The 21,267-nt window shown below is 45.8% G+C and overlaps 1 protein-coding gene across 1 annotated transcript in view; it reads right to left on the bottom strand.

Annotated features, from left to right (window-relative positions):
• LOC144488508 (tRNA (adenine(58)-N(1))-methyltransferase, mitochondrial-like) overlaps positions 1-21,267 on the bottom strand; it is a 38,658-nt gene that overhangs the window by 5,036 nt on the left and 12,355 nt on the right. Inside the window, exons 3-6 of the mRNA XM_078206557.1 lie at positions 13,592-13,782; positions 7,063-7,154; positions 4,782-4,996; positions 1,976-2,053 (exon numbers count right to left, since the gene is read on the bottom strand). Coding sequence (XP_078062683.1) covers positions 1,976-2,053; positions 4,782-4,996; positions 7,063-7,154; positions 13,592-13,782 — 576 coding nt within the window. The remainder of the gene's footprint in view (positions 1-1,975; positions 2,054-4,781; positions 4,997-7,062; positions 7,155-13,591; positions 13,783-21,267) is intronic.

A 21,267-nucleotide genomic window follows, 5' to 3' on the forward strand; every position in this document is an offset into this window, starting at 1 on the left:
GGTAGAGCAGAGGGATGTGGGTGGAGAGTGATATAAGAAAATTATATCACTTTATCCGTGATTAACATGATAGGCGTATTAGAGCCAAGTGAGATTGCAAGGTCGAGGGAGGAGTCAGGGAGTTTCTTTGCAGGGAGAGATTAAGAGAGTATAGAAGTGCGGTGAACTTCTAAGAGAGACTGGGAGCATGATAGGTTGTCATAGTGGACAAACTCACCGAGGGTGACAAATCACTGGCAGCAGTCTGAGGGAGTAACACGGTGGAGATATATACCTTGGAGAGATTTTTACGGTACTTGGATGGCCAGGAGACCACAGCAATGTTAAGAGAGAGGTAAAGAACAGTGAGATGGGTACTGCAGTATCTAAGGGTCGAATTTTGAGCCCATCACTGCCACGAGCATAAATGGTGACGCAGCACCAAATCCTGCGAGAGTGGGAAACGAGATTCGCACTGGCGATTTTCCCTGCCCCTCGCCAGTGACAGAGTGGAAACCTTATTTAAATACATTTTTATGCATTTAAATATTAACAAGCCTTATTGAATATTCATATTTTGCCGACGTGACGTCATAACGGCTTTGTAAGAATGGGATTCAGTTGAGGGGATCCCGCCTGGGGGCGCCAAGGAAAGTATAGCCTCCTGGGAGAGAGGGACATGCCGGGGGGGGGGGCAGTGCCAGGGGCAGGCCCTCTGGGAACCCCCATTGAGGAGGTTCCCCTTATGTGGTGGGGTGGGGGGCAGATGCCTGAGAAGAGGGTTGCAGTGAGGGGGGGAACCGTGCCCGCGATACTGCTGCAGTGGTGGGGAGAGGGGGAGAATGCTTCCCGATGTGCGTGTGAGTGATGGGGGGAGAAGAAGAGCCCTCGATACCTCAATGGTGGGGGGTGGGTCCTCTGTGTCCGTGGGTGGTGTTTAATTTCAGCTCTGCGCTCTGATCTCTATGGGGCCAGCCTTGCCACCAGAATGACAGCATAAACCATACCCCCAGGTTTTCTGTGCCAGAAAGTCCGATCTGAAAACTCAGCTGTGCATCTCATAGAGTCAAAGAGGATTACAGCATGGAAACAGGCCTTTCGGTCCAACTTGTCCATGCCGCACCTTTTTTTTAAAACGACTAAGCTAGTCCCAATTACCCACGTTTGGCCCATATCCCTCGATACCCATCTTACCCATGTAACTGTCTAAATGTTTTTTAAAAGACAAAATTGTACCTGCCTCTGGCAGCTTGTTCCAGACACTCACCACCCTCTGTGTGAAAGAATTGCCCCTCTGGACCCTTTTGTATCTCTCCCCTCTCACCATAAACCTATGCCATCGAGTTTTAGACTCCCCTATCTTTGGGAAAAGATATTGACTATCTAGCTGATCTATGCCCCTCATTATTTTATAGACCTCTATAAGATCACCCCTAAGCCTCCCATGCTCCAAAGAAAAAAAGTCCCAGTCGATCGAGCCTCTCTATCTGGAACGATGCAACGGTTCATGGATGAGAGGGGTGTGGAGGGATATGGTCCAAGTGCGGGTCAGTGGGACTAGGCATAAAATGGTTCGGCACAGACAAGAAGGGCCAAAAGGCCTGTTTCTGAGCTGTAATTTTCGATGGTTCTATGGTTTTCAGTCAGAGCCTGACACTCTGACAAATTTTGGTAAAATTCTGCCCTTAGTCTCTAACAACTCAATGGACTCAACTCAACGAACCTACCTCGCACTAAATTGATCTTTCCCTACACCCTAGCCATGACTGTAACACTAAATTCTGCACGCTCTCGTTTCCTTCTCTATGAATGGTATGCTTTGTCTGTATAGCGCGCAAGAAACAATACTTTTCACTGTATGCTAATACATGTGACAATAAATCAAATCAAACTCAATATCGAGTGGCTCAGTTACACTTACAAACAGGCAACATCAAAGTTTTTAAGAATAAATTAAATACAAGTTTAAAAAAAGAGAAAAATAGGCTTGAATCACCTGAGTGAGAAACTTGCTCATGATGAGGTCTGGCAATGTAAGGCGCTGTGCAAAAAGCTCTCGTATCTTCCTCTTCACCTGCATTTAATGTGAAACAGTTTTTGAAATGTTATACCATGTTCTATGTTAACTTCAAAGACAGAAATATTCAACATGCAAACTCATCCTAACCTTTTTAAAAAGGATTCACTATTTCCGCCTTACCTCAAAGTGCACACTCTTAGGCTTGGATGTTTGCTCCCCGGTCAGAGAACAGAGTCAGGACTTCTCCTGGCTGCAAAACCCAACTCAAATGACCCGGAAGTTGGAATTTAGGGGTGGCAGCGTTCTTTGGGAGTCTGTCAAGGTGACTCCGGAACAAGTGTAGAGAGCTGCCAGGTGTAGAAGCCGCTGGGCGGAAGACCTGCCTCTGTGCTCTGGTACCGTGTTGAAGTTTAAAAGAAACAGCAAACTATAAAACAGCCCTTCAGTCTCCATTCCCCCCACGCCCAGCATCCTCACCTCCTTTGCCCTTATACCTACCATACCAACTCACCCAGTATCCACCATGAGCAAATTCTCACTTCTAAAACCCCATTTAGTACCTTTACATTCCTTCAACTACATAATCCCTTATAAGATTGTAACAACAAACATTACATTCATGTGCATAATGAGTTATAAAAAAAGTGGAATCCATTGTACCAGAGTGTGTAACTCCTTGGAATAATATAAGGTTATGAAAGCAGTCAGGCAGCGCTAATCTGGTAATGGTGGCCCTCAGGCTTATGTCAACAGACTGAAAAAAAAGCAATGATTTTTTTTAAAAACACTAGACATTTTTATCAAAGATTTAAAGGACAGGAAATATAAAGGCTTTAACAGCTCAATAGTTATTTTTGATGGTTCATTTCGACAATTTTGAACAGTTCCAATAATCTTGACAGTTAACGTGTTTATGTACATTTAATGCAATTTCATGTCTAATTTTAACAATCCCAAAGGCACCTGACGTTTTTTTATTCAGTCAAGGGATGTGAGCTTTGGTGGCTAGGCCGGCATTTATTGTCCATCCCTAATTGCCCTTGAGAAGGTGGTGGTGAGCCGCCGCCTTGAACCACTTCAGTCCATATGGTGCAGATACATGCACAATGATGTTAGGGCGGGATCTCCCCAAAGCGCACCTGACACCCTTAAAGGTGATCCAGGACCATGTCCAAAGAGGTACCCATAAAGCTTTAAGACCTAGAACAGATCTAATCTGCTCACCGTGTTTCACACAAATGGGTCACCAAAATTAGACACAAGTGGAGGCAGCTGCTGATTTATATGATCAGCTGCCTGCATAAAATGTACATGTGAGTGGCCCAGTGGTTAGCACTTCTGCCGCACAGCGCTAGGGACCCTGGTTCCATTGCAGCCTCGGGTAACTGTGTGGAGTTTGCACATTCTTCCTGTGTCTGCATGGGTTTCCTCCGGGTACTCCAGTTTCCTCCCACCATCCAGAGATGTGCAGCTTAGGAGAACTGGCCATGCTAAATTGCCCCTTAGTGTCCCAAGATGTATAGGTTAGGTGGATTAGGGATACAGCAAGGCAGAGGGCCTGGGTAAGATACTCAGTCAGAGTCAATGCAGATTCAATGGTCCAAATGGCCTCTTCTGCCCTGTAGGGATTCTCGGATCGATGATATGGAGATCCCGACCCAGGCCCATTCCGGCTTGTGTTTGCAGGCGGAATCTCCAGATTTCCGCCTCTCCTGTCATTTTTGCAACAACGGAGCCAGTCTCCTTTGTTGTGTAAATCCAGGCCTTAGAGTCACACAGCGCAGAGGGAGACCATTTATTCCTGTGCTGACTCTCTGTGCTATCGAATTAGTCCCATTCCCTCTACTCTTTCTTCATGGCTAGGATCAATTTAGATTTTAAGCATACATTCAATTCCCAATGGAAGAATGATTCCACAGTCAATGGCTCATTGATCATTCTTCAGGTGATAAAAACAAACTTGCTGGAAATATTCAACTGTGTGTCTTCCCATTTTAATTTCAGCCGACACCTCCACGCTTGCAATTCACGGCAGAAGTCACAAGACAGCAATCAGGAACACTCACTGATCTTTTTTCTTAGACTAGAGAGACTGAACCCAATTATAACACTTTGATTATTGTCCATCCGACATCGGCTAACTTAGTAAAGGTCGGGATTTGAACCCTAGCTTTTCTTGTCTGTATGTCTTTATCCGGTATTGTCTTTAGAATCCTACAGTGCAGAAGGAGGCCATTCGGCCCATCAAGCCTGCACAGACAATGATCCCACCCAGGCCCGATCCCTGTAATCCCACATATTGACCCTGCTAATCCCCCTGACACTAATGGGCATTTTCAGCATGGCGAATCCATCTAACTCGCATATCTTTGGAGCACCCGGAGGAAACCCACGCAGACATGGGGGGAATGTGCAAATTCCACACAAACAGTGACCCAAGCCGGGAATCGAACACGGGTCCCTGGTGCTGTGAAGCAGCAGTGCTAACCACTGTGCCACCGTGCCGCCCTCTAATATCCTTTTTAAATTTCCAATTCCATTTGTTTTGAGGGTTGCTTTATTTTTAAATTGAAGTTTTAATGAATAAAATGGTTCTAGAGATGGTGCACCGACCATTCCACCAGTAATACTTTCTGCACTGCTGAGAGCCAACAGTTCGGGGGGCAGACGTCTTGTTAATTTCCGCGGAATGGGTAACAACTCGAGTCACCTATTTTAATGTTTACATTGGAGAAAACAATCAGTAAATTTGAAAAAGCTGGGAGCAGGATAAATACCTTACCGTCATCCTCCAGCACAGTTGCATCTCTTCCTTCTTCACCCTCAAACCCGTCGTCCACATTCCTTTGCGGTTTCACTCGGGGTGCCATGCTGCCGTCCTTCCGTAGAGCTGGTGCAACGAGCCAGTTCCTGTGAATGACCTCAAGGATCTTCTCACAAGAGAGGGATAACTGGGAGCTGCGTATCCCTTCCAATAGATCAACAACCTGGGTAATACTGCAAGTAACATAGGTGAGCAGAAGAACACAGTACATTAGGACCTTAATAAAATTTGCCATACAATTACAACAATGTACACTTGTGCAGCGCCTTTTATGTAGAAAATATCCAAAGGTGCATTACATGGGCATATTGTCAAGTAAGAAAGAGAAGTTTATTTATTTATTAGTCACAAGTAGGCTTACATTAACACTGCAGTGAAGTTACTGTGAAAATCCCCCAGTGGCCGCACTCTGGTGCCTGTTCGGGTACACTAAGGGACAATTTAGCATGGTCAATACACCTAACCAGCACGTCTTTTGGACTGTGAGAGGAAACCCACATAGACACGGAGAGAATGTGCAAACTCCACACAGACAGCGACCCGAAGCCGGGAATCGAACCCAGGTCCCCGGCGCTGGGAGGCAGCAGTGCTAACCGCTGCGCCAAAAGGAATAAAAAGAGCAGACACCCAGCCACGGTGAGAGAGTCGGGAGAAGTCACCAAAAGCTTGTTCAAAATATTTGTTTTCAGAAGGCGAAAAGAGAAGCAAAGAGTTAGAGGAGCAAAATAATGTGAATACTGAACATCTGAAATAAAAACAAAAAAACACTGGAAATACTTATCAGGTCAGACAACATCTGTGACCATAGAACCAGAGTTAATGGGATGGGGGGAGTCTGCAAGAACTGAAATGTGGCACACGGAGTGTCTTAATTAGGAATGATGTCCCAACGGCAACTTGAGATGCTGAGATAAAGTCAGCGGGATGTTTATGGTGTGTCTAGCATTATGCCAACCTGTGGCAGGTTTGTTCTTGGTAATATATTCGCAAGCCATGAATACTCAATAACGTGAAACAGTTTTCAATATACTTCCTACCCCAGGGATAAAAAGTCAGTGGCGCACGAGAATCCCATGGAACCCGGTTCACAATCATTTAAAGGTGATGTGACCAGTCAGCTTTCTACAGTTGTGTGTGTCAGGTCAGTGGCTCTCCTTGTTTAACTCTATGGAACAACAGGGGATCAGGAGAGTGGCATCTTGCATAGAGGCTTGGGATCAACAAGGGTGAATCAGTAGTGAGGGGGGTTATGGAATGGAGTCAGGGACAGTGGAAAAGGGATCGGGGAGGACAGTGGATGGGGTGGGGGACATGGAGGAGTGAAGTAAGAAGTGCCTGACCTCCTGGGGTTGATGGGGGAGAAAGAAAGGGACAGTCAGTCAAGGTAAGAAAATGAGAGGCCTAAAGGGCAATGTCAGTACTGTCATAATGCATGTCCATCTCAGGGTATTGGCTGGTAGAGTCCTTATAGGGCTATCTGTCACAGAACCAGCACCCCCTCTCCCTGCACTTTAAGTTTAAGCTATTTTTAACTTAATGTATTAGAGTCAGAAGTAGGCTTACATTAACACTGCAATTAAGTTACTGTGAAAATCCCCTAGTCGCCAAACTCCGGTGCCTGTTTGGGTACACTGAGGGAGAATTTAGCATAGCCAATGCACCTAACCAGCATGTCTTTTGGACTGTGGGAGAAAACCGGATCACCCATAGGAAACCCACGCAAACACGGGGAGAACGTGCAAACTCCACGCAGTCACCCAAGCCGGGAATCGAACTCGGGTTTTGGCGATGTGAGGCAGCAGTACTAACCACTGTGCCACCATGCCACCCCTTACGGTGCAAATACCCTCTGTAAAATTTCAGTCAGGTTGGGGTGTGTGGGTAGGTGATGGGAAATCCACCCACTGGATTTTACATGTCCTGCTTTCAAATCGAGTGGTGTAAGATCCAGCACTGTGCCTCTGGTCACACTGCTGCTTGTGGGAGCTGTAGCTAAATTAGTTGCTGCGTTTCTTGCATTATAAATGTAACTGTCCCGACTCCTCCCCTCAGGCAAACGTATTACAAATACGAACCTGCCGTATTACAAGTACGAACCTGCCACATTACAAAAGTACTTCATTGGCCGTAGAGTGCTTTGGGACATCCGGGGATCATGAAAAGCGCTTCATAAATGCAAGTGCTTTCTTTACCATGAGAATAACTACATCAAAATTGAGCATGAGCACTTTACACTTACTTTGCTAAATATACTGCACAGATTCCACCTTGCTTGAGGTGTGTGTAGGTCACAGGCAAAGCAACTTGTGGGCTAAGCATATCCAAAGCGATCTGCAAAGGATGCAAGAAGACGGGGAAATTAATATAAAATGCATTTCAAATTCAATTTGATTTGATTTATTATTGTCATGTATTAACATACAGTGAAAAGTGTTGTTTCTTGCGCACTGTACAGACAAAGCATACCGTTCATAGAGAAGGAAACGAGAGAGTGTAGAATGTAGTGTTGCAGTCATAGCGAGGGTGTAGAGAAAGATCAACTAAACAAGGTAAGTCCATTCAAAAGTCTGATGGCAGCAGGGAAGAAGCTGTTCTTGAGTCGGTTGGTGCGTGACCTCAGATATTTGTATCTTTTACCAAATGGAAGAAGGTGGAAGAGCGAATGTCCGGGGTACATGGGGTCCTTGATTATGCTGGTTGCTTCACCTCAATATACAGACTGGTTAGCAGAATATGAAGGTACAGAAGTTTTAATATTGTGTTTAAGTAATATGATCTGCAAAAATCAAAGGAATGGACTACATGCTCAACAGAAATAGTTTGAAAGACGGTGGGGGTAACTATAGGTGGAAGGAAGGACTTGAGACCAGAAACTATTGCAGTGTTGCAGCTTTATAGAACCTTAGTTAGGCCGCACTTGGAATATAGTGTTCAATTCTGGTCGCCATACTACCAGAAGGATGTGGAGGCTTTGGAGAGGGTACAGAAAAGATTTACCAGGATGTTGCCTGGTATGGAGGGCATTAGCTATGAGGAGAGATTGGAGAAACTTGGTTTGTTTTCACTGGAGCAACGGAGGTTGAGGGGCGACCTGATAGAAGTCTACAAAATTATGAGGGGCATGGACAGAGTGGATAGTCAGAAGCTTTTTCCCAGGGTGAAGAGTCAATTACTAAGGGGCATAGGTTTAAGGTGCGAGGGGCAAGGTTTAAAGATATGTACAAGGCAGACTTTTTACACAGAGGGTGGTGGGTGCCTGGAACTCATTGCCGGGGGAGGTAGTGGAAGCCGATATGGTAGTGACCTTTAAGGGGCGTCTGGACAAGTACATGAATAGGATGGGAATAGAGGGATATGGTCCCCAGAAGGGTAGGGGGTTTTAGGGTTAAGTCGGGCAGCATGGTCGGTGCAGGCTTGGAGGGCCGAAGGGCCTGTTCCTGTGCTGTAATTTTCTTTGTTCTTTGCAGGAGAGAAGATGGAGGAGATTTGAGAGAGGTTTTAAAAGTATGAAGAATTTTGATAGTCAGTGTACTCTAACTGCTGTCCCAGCTGGGATCAGTTCATTCAAGATAGGCTACTAATCGAATCTTGAACCATTCTGACTTAGTACCATACCAGGCAGGACACTTACCGACTCAATCACTGGGTATAGCTTTAAATAGATCTGATCCTTTGGAGTACATCGTCAAGTTAAAGTTTTTTCTTCAGGTTACAATATGCTATTTTACTATTATAATGGAAATGTGATTTATTAAAGAACAAAGAACAGTACAGCACAGGAAACAGGCCCTTCAGCCCTCCAAGCCTGTGCCGCTCCTTGGTCCAACTAGACCAATCATTTGTATCCCTCCATTCCCAGGCTGCTCATGTGACTATCCAGGTAAGTCTTAAACGATGTCAGCGTACCTGCCTCCACCACCCTACTTGGCAGCGCATTCCAGGCCCCCACCACCCTCTGTGTAAAAAACGTCCCTCTGATGTCTGAGTTATACTTCGCCCCTCTCAGCTTGAGCCCGTGACCCCTCGTGATCGTCACCTCCGACCTGGGAAAAAGCTTCCCACTGTTCACCCTATCTATACCCTTCATAATCTTGTACACCTCCATTAGATCTCCCCTCATTCTCCGTCTTTCCAGGGAGAACAACCCCAGTTTACCCAATCTCTCCTCATAGCTAAGACCCTCCATACCAGGCAACATCCTGGTAAACCTTCTCTGCACTCTCTCCAACGCCTCCACGTCCTTCTGGTAGTGCGGCGACCAGAACTGGACGCAGTACTCCAAATGTGGCCTAACCAGCGTTCTATACAGCTGCATCATCAGACTCCAGCTTTTATACTCTATACCCCGTCCTATAAAGGCAAGCATACCATATGCCTTCTTCACCACCTTCTCCACCTGTGTTGCCACCTTCAAGGATTTGTGGACTTGCACACCTAGGTCCCTCTGTGTTTCTATACTCCTGATGACTCTGCCATTTATTGTATAACTCCTCCCTACATTATTTCTTCTAAAATGCATCACTTCGCATTTATCCGGATTAAACTCCATCTGCCACCTCTCCGCCCAATTTTCCAGCCTATCTATATCCTGCTGTATTGCCCGACAATGCTCTTCGCTATCCGCAAGTCCAGCAAGTACTTCTACGGCACAGTGGCACAGTGGGACAGCAGGGTAACACAGTGGTAGCACTGCTGACTCACAGCGCCAGGGTCCCGGGTTCGAATCCTGGTTTGGGTCACTGTCTGTACCCAAGCCAGGAGTTTGCACATTCTCCCCATGTCTGCGTGGGTTTCCTCTCACAGTCCAAAGATGTGCGGGTTAGGTCGATTGGCTAAATTGTCTCTTAGTGTTGGGGGGAACTAGCTAGGGTAAACGTATGGGAATAGGGCCTGGGTGGGATTATTGTCAAAGAACAAAGAAAATTACAGCACAGGAACAGCCCTTCGGCCCTCCAAGCCTGCACCGACCATGCTGCCCGACTTAACTAAAACCCCCTACCCTTCCGGGGACCATATCCCTCTATTCCCATCCTATTCATGTATTTGTCAAGACGCCCCTTAAAAGTCACTATCGTATCCGCTTCCACTATCTCCCCAGCAGCGATTTGCAGACACACACAACCCTCTGTAAAAAAAACTTGCCTCGTACATATCCGTTAAACCTGTGCCCCTCAGTAATTGACTCTTCTTCCCTGGGAAAAAGCTTCTGACTATCCACTCTGTCCATGCCTCTCATTATCTTGCAGACTTCTATCAGGCATACTTGATGGGCTGAATGGCCTCCTTCTGCACTGTATGATTCTATAATAAGTATTAAAAAGCAAAAAATAAGCGAGCTGAACATGATTAATCATCATTAACTCTACACTTAATGGTTAGCACTGCTGCCTCACAGCACAGGGTTCGATTCCCAGTTTGGGTCACTGTCAGTGCGGAGTCTGCACTCTCTCCCCCGGGTGAATTTTACCATCCCGCCCGCCACAGGAATCGGACCGGGCAAGGGGCGGACCGTGGAAAGGTCTATTGACCTCGGGCGGGATTTTCCGGTTTCGGGGCGAGCGAGCCCGGAAAATCGCCCCCACCCCCCCTGTCTGCGTGAGTTTCCTCTGGGTGCTCCGGTTTCCTCCCACAGTCCAAAAGACGTCTGCTAAATTTTCCCTCAGTGTACCTGAACAAGCACCGGAGTGTGGCGACTAGGGGATTTTCACAGTAACTTCATGGCAGTGTTATAGTCATAGAGGTTTACAGCATGGAAACAGGCCCTTTGGCCCAACTTGTCCGTGCCGCCCTTTTTTTTTAAACCCCTAAACTAATCCCAATTGCCCGCATTTGGCCCATATCCCTCTATACCCATCGTACCCATGTAACTATCTAAATGCTTTTTAAAAGACAAAATTGTACCCGCCTCTACTACTACCTCTGGCAACTTGTTCCAGACACTCACCACCCTCTGTGTGAAAGAATTGCCCCTCTGGACACTTTTGTATCTCTCCCCTTTCACCTTAAACCTATGCCCTTTAGTTTTTGGCTCCCCTACCTTTGGGAAAAGATATTGACCATCTAGCTGACCTGTGCCCCTCATTATTTTATAGACCTCAATAAGATCACCCCTCAGCCTCCTACGCTCGAGAAAAAAGTCCCAGTCTATCCAGCCTCTCCTTATAACTCAATCCATCAAGTCCCGGTAGCATCCTAGTAAATCTTTTCTGCACTCTTTCTAGTTTAATAATATCCTTTTTATAATAGGGTGACCAGAATTGCACACAGTATTCCAAGTGTGGCCTTACCAATGTCTTGTACAACTTCAACAAGACATTCCAACTCCTGTATTCAATGTTCTGACCAATGAAACCAAGCATGCCGAATACCTTCTTCACCACTCTGTCCACCTGTGACTCCACTTTCAAGGAGCTATGAACATATACCCCTAGATCTCTTTGTTCTGTAACTCTCCCCAACACCCTACCATTAACTGAGTAAGTCCTGCCCTGGTTCAGTCTACCAAAATGCATCACCTCGCATTTATCTAAATTAAACTCCATCTGCCATTCGTCAGCCCACTGGCCCAATTGATCAAGATCACGTTGCAATTAATGCCTGCTTGTGACACAAATAAATAATGTTAATAACGGGATGTGTTAACTTGTCTGGATAGTGTTGCAGTATAATCAATAATTAACTATAAATCTTAGCCAGTACTTGCACTTTAATTTCTGTTTAAGTTTTCTTCTAATTACAGAGTTTACAGCTTGCTCATTTTAATCTGGAAAGTCTGGCGGTGACTTGTGATGCCGTGTGGGCCTGGAGCTTATACTAGACAAAGAGCCAGAAGCAGTTTAAATCGTCAGAAGCCCAAATTCTAACTTGAGCTGTTCACCTGCTCAATTGATTTATCTTCTGAAATCTGAGTGGATTAGGAACGTAGGACGGGATTCTCCATGTCCTCCATCTGTCCCCGTTCCCGCCCGGTGTATTTTGCAGCACTGGAGGCAGTCCACCTTTGACCAGTGGCATGATCTTCCAGTCCTGCCACTGTCAATGGTTTTTCCCGTTGTTTGCAACCTCCGCTGCTGGGAGGTCTGTGGATGGAGGTGGAGGGGGGGCGGGAGTTGGCCGGTACGGCTGGAAAATTTGGCACTCGTTTCCAGATTTGAATATCTAAGTTGACCAGGCCCTAAAATTCCATTGTGTGTGTGTGCAGTCCAAAATGGAACAGCACCCAAGTGAGGGTGACACGGTAGCACAGTGGTTAGCACTGCTGCCTCACAGTACCAGGGACCCGGGTTCGATTCCCGGCTTGGATCACTGTCTGCGTGGAGTTTGCACATTCTCCCCATGTCTGCGTGGGTTTCCTCCGGGTGCTCCGGTTTCCTCCCACAGTCCAAAGATGTGCGGATTAGGTTGATTGGCCATGCTAAATTGTCCCTTAGTGTCAGGGGGATGAGCAGGCTAAATATGTGGGGTTACGGGGATAGGGCCTGGGTGGGATTATGGGTGGTGCAGGCTCGGTGGGCTGAATGGCCTCCTTCTGCACTGTAGGGATTCAATGTTGTGCATTTTGGGGTGGCGCTTATGAATTTACTGTAAACAAAGTCAATTTGATTGGGATGGCGGATAATTTTGCTTGTTATGTTTTCATTTTTGATTTCCTTTTAAAGTGTTTTCTTTCTCTTTTAAATCCGTGACTCCGAGTTGGATGTGTGCATCGTAATTCAACTTGTCTTTTGTTATTCTTTCATGGGATGTGGGCGTCACTGGCTGGGCCGGCATTTGTTTCCCATCCCTAATTGCCCTTGAACTGAGTGGCTTGCCACACCATTTCACAGGACAGAAGACACTGTGGATGTGAAGTCAAATATAGGCCAGAACTATTAACGATGGCCGATTTCCTTCCCGAAAGGGCATTTGTCAACCATGATAATTGGTGATGGTTTTATGGTCATCACTGAAACTAGCTTTATATTTATTAATTAAAGTTAAATTCCACCATCTGCTGTGGTGGGATTTGAACCCATGTCCCGGAACACCGGGCCTCTGAATTACTAGTCCAGGGACATTACCGCTGCGCCACCTCCTGCGGGAGATACAATACCAACTTGCATTTATATCTTGCATCAACCTAATAAAATGTCCCAAGGTGCTAAACAGAGGTGGTGCCAAACCAAATGACCAAATTTGACACCAAAACGCATTAAGAGATAGTAGAAGTGGTTAACAAGAATATCGTCAAAGAGGTAGAGGTGTCGTAAAGCAGAGAGAGGTAGGACTTAGGCAGCTGAAAGCACAGCTGCCAATGGTAGAATAAGATATTGGCTGGAATTCTCTGGCCGTTCCCGCAGGCGTGGGGTTGATGTCAATGGGAATTCCCATTCACAGTGGCGGGATCAGAGCACCAATAGCAAGCAATGTGCCATCTCCCGCTGGCAGGAAACACACGGCTGGGAGGCATGAGAATCTCACACATTGAAGTATTAAAATCAGTGCAACTACTGAAACTTAAAGGAGCGAAACACTTAATGGAGAAAAAAAAAATACTTGACAGAGAAAAATTGCAGGGCATTGGGGAAAAGAGGCATGGAATAGGTCTCACTGGATTTCATGGGCCAAATAGCCTCCCGCAGTACTATTTTCTGATTCAACAAAGCGATGGAAATGAAGGGAGACTCTTATTCTCTACAGGAGCAAATCCAGAGCATTTGGAATGAAGGCAGAGCATAGGGGTGCAGTCAGATCCACAACGTAACGGCTGGTTAAAAAAGGTTACTTACAGCATCAAACATCTTTCCCTGGATATCATCAGTGGCAGATGCAATATCTTTATTAAAGAAGTCAACGTTGTTTGGCCACTCTTTTTCACGGGCCATTTCCCAGGCTCTCCTCCAGCGCTGGTAGTTTCTTTTAGCGTTGGAGTGGTGATCTGGTCGCACCTCAAAACTATACACATGCCCAGAAGATCCCACTATTAGGGGGATGTGGGGGGAGAAGAAGCAAAATTGAATCGAATTATAGCTGAACATACACATGCACTCCTAATCACTTAATTTTCTTCCCAACTCTCCACGTCCCAACTCTCCACTTCCCTCCACTAAAGGTGCTGGATATGGATTTTTTTATTCATTCGTGGGACACGAGTGTTGCTGGCTGGCCAGCATTTATTGCCCATCCCCAGTTCCCCTTCACAGGGCAGTTGTGAGTCGATCACATTGCTGTTGATCTGGAGTCACATGTAGGCCAGACTAGGTAAGGACGGCAGATTTCCTTCCCCAAAGGACATTAGTGAACCGGATGGGTTTTTCTGACAATCGACAATGGTTTCATGGTCATCAGTAGATTCTTAATGAGGAACAAAACGTGGAATCGTTATGGGTAGAGATGAGGAATAGTAGAGGGAGAAAGACACTAGTAGGTGTGATATATAGGCCCCCAAATAATAATGTTGAGGTAGGGAGGGCTATAAACAAGCAGATAAGGGATGCGTGTAAAAACGGAACGGCAATAATCATGGGGGACTTCAACATGCACATTGACTGGCAGACTCAAGTCGGTAAGGGTGGAATGGAGGAAGAGTTCTTAGAATGCTGTCGGGATAGTTTCCTTGAACAGCATGTTACGGAACCGACGAGGGAACGAGCTATTTTGGATCTGGTATTGTGTAACGAGGTAGGTAGAATTAAGGATCTTATTGTGAAGGACCCTCTTGGGTCTAGTGACCACAATATGGTCGAATTTCTGATTCAGATGGAAGAGGAGAAAGTTTGGTCCCAAACCAGTGTCCTCTGTTTGAACAGAGGGAAATATGATAGGATGAGGGATGAATTGGCTGAGGTAGACTGGGAGAGCAGGCTGGCAGGTAGGATAGCTGAGGAACAGTGGAGGATTTTTAAGGAGATCCTTTTCAGTTCTCAGCAAAAAGATATTCCAGCAAAAAACAAGGATTGTAAGAAAAGGGAGAACCAGCCGTGGATAACGAAGGAAATAAAGGAGAGTATTAAAATAAAAACAGCTGCGTACAGAGTGGCCAAAAATAGTGGAGAAACAAGTGATTGGGAAAAATTTAAGAAACAACAAAGAGAGACTAAGAAAGCGATAAAGAAAGGAAGGATAGACTATGAAGCTAGGCTAGCAATTAATATAAAAAATGATAGTAAAAGTTTTTATAAATATATAAAAAGGAATAGAGTGGCAAGAGTGAATGTTGGACCCTTGGAGGACGAGAGGGGGGAGTTAATAGTGGGAAATGAGGATATGGCTGAGTCTTTAAATAAGTTTTTTGTGTCGGTCTTCACGGTGGAGGACACAAATAGTTTGCCAAATATTAACGATAGAGGGTTGGCAGCAGGAGAAATACTTAATACAATTAATGTTACCAGAGAGGCAGTGCTGGGTAGACTAATGGGACTGAAGGTGGACAAGTCCCCGGGTCCGGATGGAATGCATCCCAGGGTATTGAAAGAAATGTCAGAGGTAATAGTGGATGCGTTAGTGATTATTTATCAAAACTCGTTGCATTCTGGGGTAGTGCCGGTTGATTGGAAAACGGCTAATGTTACGCCGCTGTTTAAAAAAGGAAGGAGACAAAAGGCGGGTAACTATAGGCCGGTCAGCTTAACGTCTGTAGTAGGGAAAATGCTGGAATCCATTATTAAAGAGGAGATAGCAGGGCATCTGGATAGAAATGGTTTGATCAATCAGACGCAGCATGGATTCATATGGGGAAAGTCGTGCTTGACGAACATGTTGGATTTTTATGAGGATGTGACTAGGGCGGTTGGTGGAGGAGAACCGGTGGATGCGGTGTTTCTGGATTTCCAAAAGGCGTTTGATAAGGTGCCCCATAAAAGGCTGCTGAAGAAGATTAGGGCACACGGAGTTGGGGGTAGTGTGTTAAAGTGGATTGGGGACTGGCTATCTGACAGGAAGCAAAGAGTCGGAATAAATGGGTGTTTTTCCGGTTGGAGGAAGGTAACTAGTGGCGTGCCGCAGAGATCGGTACTCGGGCCGCAACTGTTTACCATTTATATAGATGATCTGGAGGAGGGGACGGAGTGTAGGGTAACGAAGTTTGCAGACGACACAAAGATAAGTGGAAAAGTGAATCGTGTGGAGGACGGAGAAGATCTGCAGAGAGATTTGGACAGGCTGAGTGAGTGGGCGAGGATATGGCAAATGGAGTATAACGTTGAGAAATGCGAGGTTATACACTTTGGAGGAAATAATAACAAATGGGATTATTATCTCAATGGAAACAAATTAAAACATGCTACCGTGCAAAGGGACCTGGGGGTCCTTGTGCATGAGACGCAAAAGCCCAGTCTGCAGGTACAACAGGTGATCAAGAAGGCAAATGGGATGTTGGCCTATATTGCGAAGGGGATAGAATATAAAAGCAGGGATGTCTTGATGCACCTGTACAGGGCATTGGTGAGGCCGCAGCTGGAATACTGTGTGCAGTATTGGTCCCCTTATATGAGGAAGGATATATTGGCATTGGAGGGAGTGCAGAGAAGGTTCACCAGGTTGATACCGGAGATGAGGGGTTTGGATTATGAGGAGAGGCTGAGGAGATTGGGTTTGTACTTGTTGGAGTTTAGAAGGATGAGGGGGGATCTTATGGAGACTTATAAGATAATGCGGGGGCTGGATAGGGTGGAGGCGGAGAGATTCTTTCCACTTAGTAAGGAAGATAAAACTAGAGGACACAGTCTCAAAATAAAGGGGGGTCGGTTTAAGACAGAGTTGAGGAGGAACTTCTTCTCCCAGAGGGTGGTGAATCTCTGGAATTCTCTGCCCACTGAGGTGGTGGAGGCTACCTCGCTGAATATGTTTAAAGCGCGGATGGATGGATTCCTGATCGGTAAGGGAATTAAGGGTTATGGGGATCAGGCGGGTAAGTGGTACTGATCCACGTCAGATCAGCCATGATCTTATTGAATGGCGGGGCAGGCTCGAGGGGCTAGATGGCCTACTCCTGCTCCTATTTCTTATGTTCTTATGTTCTTATGTTCTAAGATATTTTTCATTGAATTCAAATTCCACCATCTGCCGTGGTGGGATTCAAAGCCAGGTTCCCAGAACATTAGCTGAGTTTCTGGATTAATAGGCCAGTAATAATACCACTAGGCCATCACCTCCCCTTGAAGAAGCTTGGCAGCCCGCCAGCACCTGACTCAATTGGCCATCCTTCATGTATTGGCCCAAGCAGTGTCAGTAAGTGATGTAGCCATAGAGGCCAGTTCTCCTCAAACACTGCGCAATGTTTTGCAGGTCGCAATCAGAATCTCACAATGGGAATCCTGGCAGATTTTCCCTCCAGTCTCACCTGAGGGCACTGACGCACATTGCCCTATAAACACCCGCTGCTCCAGTTAACTCAGCACAGATCCATCTCAAACTGGTACTTAGTAAGATTTCACTCTGTAATCTTCCACTCGGGAATTTTCACAGAAGGTGCACACTTAATGGGGGAGGGGTAGCATAGTGGAATTACCACTAGACTAGTAATTCAGATACCCAGGGAATGTTCCGGGGACGCGGGTTTGAATCCCACCAGGATAGATGGTGAAACTTAATTCATTAAAAATCTGGAATTAAAGGTCTAATAATCATCATGAAACCATTGTCGATTGATGTAAAAACCCACGTGGTTCACTAATGCCCTTTTAGGGGAGAAAATCTGCTGTCTTAACATGTGACATGATCCACAGCAATGTGGATGACTCTTAAATGCCCTCTGAAATGACCATACAAGTCACCCAAGGTCAATTGGAGATGGGCAACAAATCGCCCAGCCAGCGATGCCCGCATCCCATGAATGAAGTTCAAAAATAAGTGCAGTTGATGGTCACATTTGGAGTTGGCATTGACCAGAGTGTGAACTGGAGCAGCCATATAAATACAATGGCCGCAAGAGCAGATCAGAGGCTGCCAATTCTGCAGTGGGTAACTCACTTCCTGACTCTCCGAAGCCTGTCCACCGTCTACAGGGCACAAGTCAGGAGTATGATGGAATACTCCCCACTTGTCTGGATGAGTACGACACCCAAGAAGCTCGATAACATTCGGGGCAAGGCAGCCCAGCTAATTTGCACCCCGTGCATCACTTTCACTAGCCATTTCCACCAATACTGACACACATTGGCAGCAATATTTACCATTTATAAGGTGCTCTGCAGCTACTCATCAAAGCTCTATCAACAGCACCTTCCAGACCCACGACCACTTAGAAGGACAAAGGCAGCAGATACATGTGAACACCACCACCTACAAGTTCCCCTCTACACCACTCATCATTCTGACTTGGAAATATATCATTGCTTCTTCAATGTCGGTGGGTTAAAATCCTGGAACTCCCTCCCTAACGTGATGTGGAGATGCCGGCTTTGGACTGGGGTGGGCACAGTTTCTTTGCAGTAGTCTGTCCTGTTCAGTATGACGGTGGCCCCTCCTTTGCTGGTTTGATGACAATGTTGTGGTTGGCCTTGAGAGCACGGATGGCGTTGCGTTGTGCTTGGCTGATGTTCGGGGCTGTCTTTTGAGTGCGGCTGATGAATCTGGCATTGATGCATCTCCTGAGGGCTTGAGCATACATGTCGAGTCTAGGGCAGCGGCCTTCCGAAGGGGTCCCTCCCTAACAGCAGTGTGGCTGTACTTACACCACATGGACTGTAGCAGTTCAAGACGGCGGCGGCTCAACACCACCTTCTCAGGGGTCACTATGGATGGACAATAAATGCTGGCCTAGCCAGCGATGCCCACATCCCGTGAAAGAATACATTTTAAAAAAATATATTCCTTAAATGATTTCTCTTTTGAGTTTTAAGATTCAGTTCCACATTAGTTGCAGCTTCTTCTCGCACTGAACCTTCAGGAAGCACCAGCAAAGAGAAAAGTGCAATTTTAAAAAGCCTCTTTTCATCTGGAATTCTATAAACAAAATTTAAAATTCCTGTTTATGTTAATTTTAAAAATGCATTTTTGTTTGAATTTCTGTGTTTCTAAACAAACAACGTGGAGTTGGAAAAGACATGACTGATTCAGTTCCTGCAAGTTGCTGTAAGAGAAACTTGGCAACTCACAGAGAACTCAAAGTCTTCAACACACAACAACCTTTATTTACGTAGTACCTTTAAGATAATAGAATACCCAAAGTGCTTTACAGGAATAAAATCTGACACTGAGCCACAAACAGAGAGATTAGGACAGTGGTATTATCGCTAGACTATTAATCCAGAAACTCAGCTAACGTTCTGGAGACCTGGGTTCGAATTCTGCCACAGCAGATGGTGGAATTTGAATGCAATAAAAAAGAAATCTGGAATTAAGAATCTACTGATGACCTTGAAAACATTGTCGATTGTCAGAAAAACCCATCTGGTTTACGAATGTCCCTTATGGAAGGAAATCTGCTGTCCTTACCGTCTGGCCTACATGTGACTCCAGAGCCACAGCAACGCAGTTGACTCTCAACAGCCCTCGGGCAACTAGGGATAAGCAATAAATGCTGGCCAGCCAGTGACGCCCATGTCCCACAAATGAATAAAGAAAAATGGTCAAAAGCTTGGTCAGTTTTCAAGGAGTTCTTAAAGGACGAAAGTGAGGTAGAGAGACAGAGAGGTGTTGCAAATGTATTTCAGAACTTGGGGCCGAGGCAACTGTAGGCACTGCCGCCAATGGTGGGAGCAATTAAAACTGGGGTTAATCAAGACACCAGAATTAGATGATCCATAGATATCTTGTAGGATTGTGAGGCTGGAGGACATTACAGAGCGAGGGAGGCGTAGGCTCTGGAGGGATTTGAAAACAAGGATGAGAATTTTAAAATCACACAATGACTGGAATTTTCCCATCCTGCCCGCCATGGGAATTGTAACGGGCGGGGGGCAGACCATGCAAAGGTCCATCGGGCAGGATTTTCCGGTTTTGGGGTGAGCGAGGGTGGAAAATCCCGCCCAATGAATTAGTTTGATGCGTGGTACCTTGTTGTTACGGAGTTAAACAGAGGTTTTGCAGTATGGAGAGAGAAATGTAATCAAGACAAATTATTTTACAAGGGCACGTTTGGTTGTTAGCAATTTTCTTGAAAAGCCTTTTGTGAATTTTGGATTATCAAAATTGGAAATAGTTATTCAACAGGCTTAACACTGGGGTATCTTCATTTTCTGATTATAAACATTTTTTAACTTAAAGATGAGTGATGTTTGAGTGTGAGAATGGTGAATTTAGAACGTTGGGTGGCCAATGTTAGTACAGTATCAACTATTCGCAGATTAAGTAAAGGCAGAACAGTTCCCTCGACTGTGCTTCAGCTCCCTCTACTGTGCCATCACCACTGCTTCAGTCTGTCACCTTTCTTTTAATGTGGAGATGCCGGCGTTGGACTGGGGTAAACACAGTAAGACGTTTAACAACAGTATGCCCTGTTTGTGAGCATTTCTCCACTCCACCTGACGAAGGAGCAGCGCTCAGAAAGCTAGTGGCATTTGCTACCAAATAAACCTGTTGGACTTTAACCTGGTGTTGTTAAACTTCTTACCTTTCTTTTATCCACACTAAGCAGAAGTTCGCAGGTTCAAGTCCAACATCAGAAACTCAATCGAGGCTGGAACTCCAACGTTGTACTTTATTTTATTCATTCAAAGAACAAAGAACAATACAGCACAGGAACAGGCCCTTTGGCCCTCCAAGCCTGCGCCGCTTATGTGCCCAACTAGTCCATTCGTTTGTATCCCTCTATTCCCAGTCTGTTCATGTGGCTATCTAGATAAGTCTTAAACGATCCCAGCGTGTCCGCCTCAATCACCTTGCTTGGCAGTGCATTCCAGGCCCCCACCACCCTCTGTGTAAAATACGTCCCCCTGACCTTGCCCCCCCTCACCTTGAACCCGTGACCCCTTGTGTTCGTCACCTCCGACCTGGGAAAAAGCTTCCCACTGTTCACTCTATCTATGCCCTTCATAATTTTATACACCTCTATTAGGTCGCCCCTCATCCTCCGTCTTTCCAGGGAGAACATCCCCAGTTTACCCAATCTCTCCTCATAGCTGAGACCCTCCATACCAGGCAACATCCTGGTAAACCTCCTCTGTACTCTCTCCAAAGCCTCCACGTCCTTCTGGTAGTGTGGTGACCAGAACTGGACGCAGTATTCCAAATGTGGCCTAACCAACGTTCTTTACAGCCGCAACATCATATGCCAACTTTTATATTCTATGCCCTGTCCAATAAAGGCAAGCATGCCATATGCCTTCTTCACCACCCTCTCCACCTGTGCTGCCACCTTTAAGGATCTGTGGACTTGTACACCCAGGTCCCTCTGTGTGTCTATACTCCTGATGGTTCTGCCATTTATTGTATAGCTCCCCCTTACATTAGATCTACCGAAATGCATCACTTCGCATTTATCTGGATTAAATTCCATCTGCCATTTCTCCGCCCAATGTTCCAG

Source organism: Mustelus asterias, unplaced genomic scaffold (assembly GCF_964213995.1).
Source record: "Mustelus asterias unplaced genomic scaffold, sMusAst1.hap1.1 HAP1_SCAFFOLD_1622, whole genome shotgun sequence".
Taxonomy (NCBI): domain Eukaryota; kingdom Metazoa; phylum Chordata; class Chondrichthyes; order Carcharhiniformes; family Triakidae; genus Mustelus; species Mustelus asterias.